This window comes from Lolium perenne, chromosome 1, assembly GCF_019359855.2.
Source record: "Lolium perenne isolate Kyuss_39 chromosome 1, Kyuss_2.0, whole genome shotgun sequence".
NCBI lineage: Eukaryota > Viridiplantae > Streptophyta > Magnoliopsida > Poales > Poaceae > Lolium > Lolium perenne.
The window spans coordinates 28,450,876-28,462,405 of NC_067244.2; the positions used below are offsets into that span (position 1 = coordinate 28,450,876).

Below are 11,530 nucleotides of genomic sequence, written 5' to 3' on the forward strand. Positions count from 1 at the left end.
TATTAATAACAAGGTTATGTCATTATATGAATGATATAATGGACACACCCAATTAAGCATAGCATAAGATCACGTCATTAAGTTATTTTCTATAAGCTTTCGATACATAGTTACCTAGTCCTTATGACCATGAGATCATGTAAATCACTTATACAGGAAAGGTACTTTGATTACACCAAACGCCACTGCGTAAATGGGTGGTTATAAAGGTGGGATTAAGTATCCGGAAAGTATGAGTTGAGGCATATGGATCAACAGTGGGATTTGTCCATCCCGATGACGGATAGATATACTCTGGGCCCTCTCGGTGGAATGTCGTCTAAGGTCCTGCAAGCATATGAATAAGTTCATAAGAGACCACATACCACGGTACGAGTAAAGAGTACTTGTCAGGAGACGAGGTTGAACAAGGTATGAAGTGATACCGATGATCAAACCTCGGACAAGTAAAATATCGCGTGACAAAGGGAATTGGTATCGTATGTGAATGGTTCATTCGATCACTAAAGTCATCGTTGAATATGTGGGAGCCATTATGGATCTCCAGATCCCACTATTGGTTATTGGTCGGAGTGAGTACTCAACCATGTCCGCATAGTTCGCGAACCGTAGGGTGACACACTTAAAGTTGGATGTTGAAATGGTAGAACTTGAATATGGAATGGAGTTCGAATATTTGTTCGGAGTCCCGGATGAGATCCCGGACATCACGAGGAGTTCCAGAATGGTCCGGAGAATAAGATTCATATATAGGAAGTCATTTTATGAGATTTAAAATGACCCGGAAGGTTCTATGGAAGGTTCTAGAAGGTTCTAGAAAAGTCCGGAAGAAACCACTATGGAAGGCGGAGTCCCAAAGGGACTCCACCTCCATGGCCGGCCAACCCTAGAGGGGGAGGAGTCCCAAGTGGACTCCCCCTATGGGTGCCGGCCACCCCCCCACATGGAAGGGGGGAATCCCACCCCAAGTGGGATTCCCACCTTGGGTAGGTTTCCCTATCACATGGAAGGTTTTGGGTTCGGGTCTTATTCGGAGACTTGTAGTCCAACACTTGGGGCTTCCACCTATATAATGAGGGACAAGGGGAGGGGGCCGGCCACCCCAAGAAACACCAAGGTGGCCGCACCCCTTAGTGGCCGGCGCCCCCCTCTCCCCAAACCCTAGCCGCCCCGCTCCTCAGCTTCCCGCACGCTTAGCGAAGCTCCGCCGGATTTCTCCACCACCACCGACACCACGCCGTCGTGCTGTTGGATTCAAGAGGAGCTACTACTTCCGCTGCCCGCTGGAACGGGGAGGTGGACGTCGTCTTCATTAACAACCGAACGTGTGACCGAGTACGGAGGTGCTGCCCGTTCGTGGCGCCGTGATCAAGATCTTCTACGCGCTTTTGCAAGCGGCAAGTGAACGTCTACCGCAGCAACAAGAGCCTCATCTTGTAGGCTTTGGAATCTCTTCAAGGGTGAGACTCGATAATCCCCTCGTTGCTACCGTCTTCTAGATTGCATCTTGGCTTGGATTGCGTGTTCGCGGTAGGAATTTTTTTGTTTTCTATGCAACGAATCCCTACACATGGATGTCAAGGCAGTGTAGTTGCAGGATCCGTAAACTGTCTAGAAGATTAGAACTCCACAAAAAACGTGAGAGATGGGGGGGGGGGGGTGAATCGCGCACACTGTGAGACCTTTTGTGCTTGTGCTTTATTTATCAGGATTCGGAGACAAAACCATTTTTTAGAAACACAGTACAAACATAGACGTTTACATACACGTGCATACACTTACCTCTATGAATGTATATACGCACATCTTACACTTATGAGCACCTCCAGAAGACTGAGCTGGTGGGCGATAGTGGATGATGGTTCACTGGTGTGTATGGCCCACAAAGCGACCCCGACAAAGTGCTCTTCCTTCAAGAGCTTAGGGACATTAGAGATCTCCACTCTGGCCCGTGGGCGGTGGCAGGGGATTTCAACCTCATCGTGGATGCTCAGGATAAGAGCAATGCTAACCTCAACCGCCGCATGATGGGCAAGTTTCGTAGGCTGCTTGGCGATTTGGAGCTCAAGGAGTTATACCTCAACGGGAGGCGCTACACGTGGTCTAATGAGAGGGAGCGCGCGACCCTGGAGTGGTTAGATCGGGTCTTCTCCACTGTGGACTGGGAGGCTGCTTTCCCTTCCTCCACCCTCTCGGCCCTGAGCTCTTCCACCTCAGACCACTGCCCGCTCCTATTGAACTTGGCGGCGGATTTGCCTACGGGCAAGCGCTTCCGCTTCGAGGCCTTCTGGCCCAAGGCGGAGGGTTTCCGGGAGATTGTGGAGGCGGCGTGGGCATCAACGACCGTGGAGGCCAACCCTTTCAAGCGTTTGGCCGCCAAGCTGTCCGCGACCGCCAAGGCCTTGACTAGCTGGAACGACCGCTTCATCGGTAATGTCAGGCTACAGATTCTGGTGGCGAACGAGTTGATCCTGCGACTGGATGTGGCTATGGAGTCGCGGGCGCTTTCCCGCGGCGAGCGTGGGTTGCGGAAGCTCCTTAAGAGGAAGTTGTTGGGTCTTGCATCGCTTGAGAGGACGATCGCACGCCAGCGATCCAGGATCACGTGGTTGAGCGAGGGGGATGCGTGCACCCGCTTCTTCCATCTCCACGCCAACCATCGGCAGAGGAAAAACTTCATCGCTCACTTCAAAAGGGATGGGTCTCTTGTGACGGATCAGGAGGGCAAGGCCAAGGCGGCGGACTCCTTCTATGAGCAATTACTTGGCTCCTCCCCTGATCGCGATTTCTCCCTCGACCTCGATTACTTGGGCATGCGGTCGCACGACCTTGTGGAGTTGGACGCTCCCTTCTCGGAGGAGGAGGTGTGGAACGTGGTCAAGGCTCAGGAGCCTGACAAGGCGCCCGGGCCCGACGGCTTCACTGGCCGATTCTACACGTCATGTTGGGAGATCATCAAGCATGATGTGATGGACGCCTTCCAGGCCATGTGGCTTGGGGACTACCGTGGGCTACAAGTGGATAATCAGGCGTTGATCACGCTACTCCCCAAGCACGCCGAGGCGGTGGAGGTTAAAGACTTCAGGCCGATCAGCCTCATTCACAGTGTGGCCAAGTTATTGGCGAAGGTCCTCTCGGTGCGCCTGGCGCCGCGTATGCCGCAGCTCATCGGGCCTCACCAAAGCGCGTTCATCAGAGGTAGATGCCTGCATGACAACTTCCAGTTGGTCCAGTGCACAGCGAGGCGGCTGAACGCCCTCAAATCACCGGCCTTGATGTTCAAGTTGGATATCACCAAGGCCTTTGACACTGTGGATTGGGCCTTTCTCCTTCAGATTATGATCAAGCTGGGGTTTGGCCCACGTTGGACTGCGATGGTGGTGGGGTTACTTAGCACGGCTTCTACCAGGGTCCTGGTGAATGGTGCCGCGGTGACTTGATCTACAACAGGCGTGGACTGCGGCAAGGGGATCCCCTCTCCCCCCTGCTCTTCGATTCGGTGATGGAGGCACTTCACCTCCTCCTTCAAAAGGCCACTTCTGAGGGGTTGCTTTCGCGGCTCGCCCCACGTGTTCTCCTCCACCGTACCTCTATGTACGCGGACAACGTGGTGACCTTCATCAAACCAGAGAGGGCGGATTTGCTGGCCTGTGCAGCGGTGGTGGAGGACTTCGGGGAGGACCAACCGAACCAAGTGCTCCCTCCACCCTATTCGTTGCACCGTGGAGCAAGTGGAGTTGGCTCAGTCGATTTTGCAGTGCTCGGTAGAGGGTTGGCCCTGCAAGTATCTGGGCCTACCCCTTGGGCTGCGCAAGGTTACCGCGGCTCAGTTGCAACCCGTGGTGGAAAGGGCAGCAAGCCGGCTGCCCCTGTGGAGTGCCCGGTTGCTCAACCGTGGGGGGCGGATGATTCTGGTGCAGACCACCCTCAGCGCCATTCCGGTTCACGCGATGATGTCGCTGGACATCCCCCCAAGACGATGTAGGCTCTCAGGAAGATTTGCCGGGGCTTCATGTGGAAGGCTAGGGCGGACGTGAGTGGCGGCCACTGCCTGGTGGCCTGGGACAAGGTGACCTCTCCTAAATCATGTGGGGGTCTGGGCCTTCCCAACCTTCAGTTCCTCAACCTGGCGCTACGTTGCCGGTGGGCGTGGCTACAGAGAGTGGACGCGACCAAGGCTTTCCTTTTTCGTGGCGGGACGGAGATTAGGCTTTCATTTTTGTAGGGGAGCTGCCACCCCTGTTGGCAGTAGCGCTCGTGGTTCGGGCTTTCTTGCCCTTTCTTCTATATGATTAGTACACCTTCCAGGGTGTATTCTCGAAAAGATCTTGAAATTGACGAAGCCACCACATACGCCTCACTGTCGTTGGGGATGCCGCCTCTCACTGAATAAATATTTAGGTATACACTCAATTTTAAGGTTGTAGCGAGTTCTCGGTCGACACAAAATTAACTTAACTCTCACTCAGATGATGCCATCAAATCTCAGTTGCAACTCATGCCGTAACTAGTGACTAGCACAAATAACTAAGCAAATTTAATGGCCCGGAACATTTTTCTTAGTTGCATCTCCACTTCCAATTCCAACTAATCAAAAACTCGGTTGCTATTCAGCTCGCAACTCGTATACACAGATTATGATGTAATCGAATGGTGTAGGACTAGCAAATCCGATTTTCTTATGCAGCAAGGCCGGGTCAGCATCTTATCTTGTACCTGTTGATCTTTTCTCCACGTACAAGCGATGCCTCCAATAGTATGCTAGCAAACTTTTGTTAAAAAACAAAGATCAGATGTTAGCAAACTTGCTCTATGATGACTGTAATTAGCGCAGACAGCGATTGTCAGAGTCCAGACAACATATGAAGAATTTCTACAATTAGTGTACCCATGTACTAACAAGAAGGTGCAACAGCTATTTAGCCTCGGGCCTAGGGGAAGTTCTCCACTATGCGTTTGGTCGGCTGCGGTTCCAAGCGAGTGTGGACATTGCAAAATAAAATTTGCCTCGATGTAGAGTAGTAAATTGCTGCTATATAGTTCTATTTTTTTTTTGCTGCTATATATAAAACCTAGCAGCAGCAGCCAGTAGCCACTAAAATAGAGAGGAACAACATCGGTTGCACAGGATAGAGCATGCATGCAAACAAGAACGCATTCGGCGCCAACGTCGCCGTGGACATCTACCCTTTCATACGCAGGTACGAAGACGGCCGTATCGAGCGGTTCGTCCGCAGCTCTTTCGTGCCAGCGTCCGCCGACCCGGCCGGCGGCGACGGGGTCGCCAGCCGGGACGTCGTCGTCGACCACGCCACCGGCGTGTCGGCGCGCGTGTTCCTGCCCTCCGGTGCTGCCGCAACCGGCAGGAGGCTTCCCGTTGTTCTTTACATTCATGGCGGCTGTTTCTGCACGGACAGTGCCTTCTCCCGGACGTACCATCGCTACGCCGCCTCCCTCGCAGCCCGCGCCGGCGCGCTCGTCGTGTCCGTGGAGTACCGTCTAGCGCCGGAGCACCCCATACCGGCGGCCTACGACGACGCGTGGGCCGCGCTCCGGTGGGTGGTGACCACTGCTGCGCTCTCGGACCCCTGGATCTCTGCGCACGCGGACCACAGGCGCGTGTTCCTCGCCGGCGACAGCGTCGGTGGCAACATCGCCTACCACACGGCCGTGCGCGCCAGCCGCGACGATGGCAACTCCGTGGACGTCGAGGGCGTCATCATGGTGCAGCCCTACTTGTGGGGAGGTGAGCGGCTGCCGGCCGAGGAAGCCTGGGACGGCGTGGCGGTGTTCCCGCCGGACCTCGTGGAGAAGCTCTGGCCGTTCGTGACGGCGGGCCAGGCAGGCAACGACGACCCTCGGATCGACCCTCCGGACGAGGAGATCGCGTCGCTCAAGTGCCGGCGCGCGCTGGTGGCGCTGGCAGGGAAGGACATATTTCGGCACCGCGCGCGCCGGCTGGCTGCCCGCATGCGCGACGGCGCGTGGAAGGGGAGCGTGACGCTGGTGGAGCTGGAGGGCGAGGACCATTGTTTCCACCTCTACAGGCCGCAGCGCGCGACCAGCCACAAGCTCATGGAGAGTATAGTGCAATTCATAAACCAGCCCATTAGGGGCATATCCAAGATTTGATCCATATAGACGGCCTGAAAGACAATAACCGCACCCATGAAAGAAGATGTCGAATAATACAACTGCATAGTGTATTTTGTGCTTTTGGTTTTTTGCTTAATCATAATAAGTGTCGGGTTTTTTCTTCATTTTTAATCGAATTTGAACTAAATCCATGGCACCTACTATGGATCGAACTTGCATTAGAATTAGTAAGATGGTTGGTTGATTTATTTACAAGGTGGGACGCAAGTTTCTAGAGTCTTAAGTATAAGGTGGCCATGGATACCATGGAACGATCTAGACAAAGCTTGGATTGGCACTGATCATCCTTGTGTCAATTCTGGATATCAGAATCACTCGTCAAAGCAATTGAACCTCATTGAGAGAACAAGGATTTTATTTAGAAGAAAAATCACAGACAAATAGAAGTGAGAACATGAAGCCCCTTCTATCATAGCTATCATAGCTATCCCATACACCCTCCTTTGGTTACTCCACCTTGCGCCTAGAGGAGACCACTGTGGTCAAAGGTTGAAACAATAGATCACAGTCTTGTATCAAAGGGATAAGCCACATGTCAGCACGAAGGCAGATTTTGCATTAAGAAGCTTTCTTCCATACCTTTTCAAATTCTTTTGTACATAGTATTGCACATTTAAATAAACGTAAATACCTAATGTACCCATTGATTCATATAAGGAGGGCATATATTTTTCCTATGCGGCTAACATCGTCACCATAGGAGATGGCCGCATTGTCAAAGAAAAAGACACCTTTTTGTTGTTGAATTACTTGTTACGTAAAGCATAACTAATTTTTTCCAAGTGTTGATACTAGGGTATCTAGATCTAGCAAGGAAAAGAAGTCAGGAACCATCCTTCGGGCTAGTTTGTTTGCTTCATGAAAGGCCGAACAAGACTGTCTTGGACAATAACTGGACAGAACCCGAAGTCACCTACTCGTTGACCAACGGTGTATATGGTTTCAAGCGTAGCCGTCTTAGGATCATAGTAGCCTAGTGACCTCCCCGTGTTGAGCAATATCCGTCCATCAATAGGGTCGGATGACAAGAGTGTCGTCCGTTGTGACGAGTACTCCGGGGAGAACTCTTCGAGCTCTATACGACACTCCACACACCAAGCCCCCTCATTGCCCTTCAACCTCCAAACATCAATCGCGTTCTTGTCCTCGTCGTAGCACGCCATGCAGATCGCGTCGTAGAGCTCAAGGATGGAGACATGGCGACTAGCAAAGTTGCTGCAAGGAGGACCCTGCAGGACCTCAAAATCTCTATCCCATGTGCTGAACGCTACTAGTTGGGACACCGTGGAGCAGGGCCCGAGCTTAGGCTCGACCACCCAGTAGATCTTGCCATTGGAGTAGGCCGGCAGCACATCAATGGCCACAGGTCTCGGAGGAGGGTCGACTAGATCCCAGCTTCCTCGTAGAGACCGCACGTGGCAATGGAGGTTGTAGTATCGAGTCTCCATATTCATCTTCTCGTAGGCAAGGGACACCATGACATGATCGCTAATCTCGTAGTCATATCCCAGAGCAATACGACCGGCGAAAGAGGTGTCGTCTCTGGAAGCCTCTTCTACATATACGCCCTCACGGTAGCCCATGGTAGGATTGTACAGGTAGTCCCTGTGGTAACGGCTTCCTAGGATCAGGCCGTGGCAAGGCTGTGAACACCGGAACATGCCTGGATTTCCGAGCAGGTGTGGTTGGTCGATTTGATGATCCTCCAGGTCAGTGAATGAACCCACTAAGGGGTCAGAGACAAACATGACCCTTGTGCTTCTTGCGTGGAGAGCAGCATGCGAGCGGATGAAACGATCGGTTGTAACCATGGCGCGCCACTCCCTGCACACGAGGCTTGCCTGCAAGACGGACCGTGCTGGCAGCCACTTGAGGACATCCAACCAAGCTTTGCTCACCGGTGACGAGGAAACTGTATCCTCCGTGGAGATGCCCAAGGTCACGAGGCTCTCTTGGAATATTCCGATCGCCGCGTAATTATAGGTATCATCAAAATCGCCAGCGATGGATTGGTGGGGCTTGAAAAGAATCTCTGGTAGGAGCACTCCCCCATCGTAAAGGTCCACCATGAACACCACACAAGTACCTGTGCCGAACACAATCTTCTTCTGTGATCCATTGTCTCCGCTATAAAATATCCCAAGCGGAGCTATCCAGCCTGATCGCAACAACATCCTCTCCGGCTCCGGCCAAACCGTCTGGTCGATGCAACAAAGCTTCTCCCACCGCTGTGCCGTGTAGTCCCGGAGCAGCCACACGTGGCAACGGCGGCTATACCCGTCGCCGCGAAAGACGCAAAGGCAGCCGTCCAGCTCGGTCATCCTGAGAGGAGCCTTCCTCGGAGGACACGGCGGCTGCGGCAGCCATCCGAAAGTTTCGTCGCCGACGTCGAAAGTGAGGATGCCGCCATCGCCCTGGTAGAGGAAGTGCAGTTGCCCGTGTAGGAACACGGCCGGGTTCTTCTCTTCCAGCACACACATGGGAGGCTGCGAGGCGGCTGGCCGCCAGTACGCCAACGTGCCGCCGTTAAGGATGAAGACCTCGCAGCTTGGGGCGGCCCCATCCATCTCGTCGTTGAAGATGCGCACTGCCTTGTACTCGTGGCTCGCCGAGCAGTAACCAAAGCCGTAAACAACTTGGAAGTAGTAGGGCGGACGGGACCCCAGCTTCAGTGGCGCTCGGCTGTCAGGGAGAGGCCGCACCTCGCCGGTGGATGGGTTGCAGAGGAAGTAGCCGCCCTCGCCGACGCAGCGGAGGAGGACGAGGCCATGGAGGGGCCTGGTCAGTACAGCGGGGCGCGAGAAGTCGTTGCGCATCAGCTTCGTGACCGGCGCAGCGCAGCCAGGCTGCCAAGCGTAGAATCGGTAGTCGTTGTCGGAGTCACACTTGGTAGGGCTGAAGAAAATCTTTGGCTTGTCGTTGGCTCGCCTGAGGTGGAGGTTGACGAAGAGCGCCGTGGAGAGCATGGCGCGCCAGGAAGGCGACACGCAGCGGAGGCGGCCGACGGACTTGGCTGGCAGGTAGGCGAGGATCTCGGTGACGACGTCGTCCGGCAAAGACTGCGACGATGACGAGGTCCCATCGTCCTGCTGGTTCGCCATTGTTCTGCCTAGTTTGTGGCCGCCTATGGATCGATCGAGATCGCCTGGTGATGCGTGTCCTCCATGGCCTGGAACTTATTCAATTAGAATTGTAGGCACGAGACCTAACTCTCAGCTGTGTCCATGTGTGCTACGTGAAACAACGCTACAATATTGCTTTCGTATACGATTGCGAACGGAGAAATCATAATCCAACTCCTGAACTCCATGTAGGAAGTTAGAAAAATAGTGGACGAAAAGGATGTCTTTTTTTTTCTTGTCTTACTCGGCCTTGTTTAACTTTGGACTATTTCAACCCCCTAATAAAACCACATCTTATAAGGATGATAGCAAGCTCATGAGTTTTTTTGAGAAGTACTCCCTCCGTCCTAAAATGTAAGGCGTCTAAGAATTAGTCAAAAGTCAACGTTTTTAAAGTTTGACCAAGTTTATATATATAAAAAATATAAACACTTACAGTATTAAATCAACATGAATAGATTCACCATAAAATATATTTTGTTAATATGTCCATTCGATATTGTAGATGTAAATATATTTTTCTAAATATTTTATCAAAGTTAGTAAAGTTTAACTTTTGATCAGTCCTTAGACGCCTTACATTTCGGGACGGAGGGAGTAATAGGCTAATGAGTAAAACATGAGCTGCATCAGCAACATATGGCAAAGCTAATGGACCAACAAGGAACCTGTGATTGCTTGATCTTGTATGCTAGTACCACTAGTAGGAAAATGGTTATAAGTGGCGCACCTATTTTGGTTAGCAGTGGCGCATCAAGGTACGTCACTACTAGCACGCCACTGCTAAGTGTTAGTACATGCGCACCATTTGGTATGCCACTAGTAACCCATGTACTAATGGCGCACCAGGTTAGGTTACATAGGGTGCGCCACTGCTATACCAATCGATAGGGTGCACCACTACTATAAGGATAGGATGCGCCACTACTTGCTTGCTGATTAAATTAAAAAAGTAAAAACACCACATGGGCCTATGTGTGGCAGGCAGTGGATCTGAGTTGATCCGTACTCGACGAGACTCTAGGAGGGCAAAGGCCATGAGGCTCCCCATGTAGTCCATGCTCAATCTCGGCGACGAGCATGTCAGAAATGCTCCTTAGCAGGGCCGTGTGGGTGGAGAGCGAGCGCTCGACCTTCTGCTTCCTCTCGGCCTTGGCGGCGCCCAACAGCTCCGTTGCCCACCTCTACTGGCGTCGGGCCAGTACAACTGTTGCATATTGAGCTTGGGGCGGATGTCCCACGCAGTCCCCGCTCCATCTCTGCGATGAGCGCGTCGGAGATGCTCCTCATCAGGGCCGTGTACGTAGAGAGAACGCTCGACCTTCTACTTCCTCTCGGGCTCGGCGACGCCCAACAACTCCCCCGCCCTCTTCTGATGGTGTCAGGCCATCACGACCATCGTCCCCATGGCCGCGCACACCAGCACCGCTGACCCCACTGCCGCCGCCTTCCCCATGCCTGAGATTAGGAATTCCACTCTGGATCTGAGGCTGGGAGTGAAGGGAAGGTTCGCCCGAGCGCATAGGAGGGAGAAGGACGAGAGCCACTAGGAGTGGGGAGAGGACCATGGTCGGGGGTGGGGGCAATGAGCACGAGCGGAGGTTGTACTAGTGAGATACTAGTTTTGGGAGGAAGCGCGAGGAGGGGAGGGAAGCGGAGGAGAGCGTCGGGCGTTGTGAGTGCGGTTGGTAGGAGACTGATGCGGTGGGTGCGGTGGGTGGCAGGGTAGGGCATGTGGCTGGTGTTAGCGCTAGGTGGGGCACGTGGCGAGAGCGGAATCAACAGTGATAAGCATTCGGCGGTGGCGCATTCATAAGTGTGCACCATAACTAAGTTGGGCCCACACATGCATGTGGCGCACCACAAATAGGTGTGCCACTGCTACCTTAAATAGGAGCAAGACACCTATTTGTGGTGCGCCACTGGTATGTTTGAGGGTGGGGTTAACTTGGTCGGGCAGTAGCAATGGCGCACCACATATACGGTGCGCCAGTAGTAAATCTGTTAGCAGCGGCACACATGTTAGTGGTGCGTCACTGCTAGCAATACTAGAGCTAGTTGTTTTACTAGTAGTGTATAATTGAATTGTGGAAACCTTTATAATCTAAGCCCCTCTTGGAACCCACATGACCCAGCATGGAAGCATGCTTTGCCCTGCTGACACGTCCAAAACATATCTATTTTCCCGAATATTTTTGCTATTGTTTGCCCTCTATCTTGTGTGTTTTGAATGCAACTAACACGGACTGACG

At 52.7% G+C, this 11,530-nt stretch overlaps 1 protein-coding gene across 1 annotated transcript; it reads left to right on the forward strand.

Annotated features, from left to right (window-relative positions):
• The first annotated feature begins 5,136 nt into the window (after positions 1 to 5,136).
• On the forward strand, positions 5,137 to 6,132 carry LOC127329255 (probable carboxylesterase 5). The gene has a single exon (XM_051355789.2). It carries the CDS (start codon positions 5,137 to 5,139, stop codon positions 6,130 to 6,132), a length of 996 nt encoding a protein of 331 aa, XP_051211749.1.
• Positions 6,133 to 11,530: the final 5,398 nt, after the last annotated feature.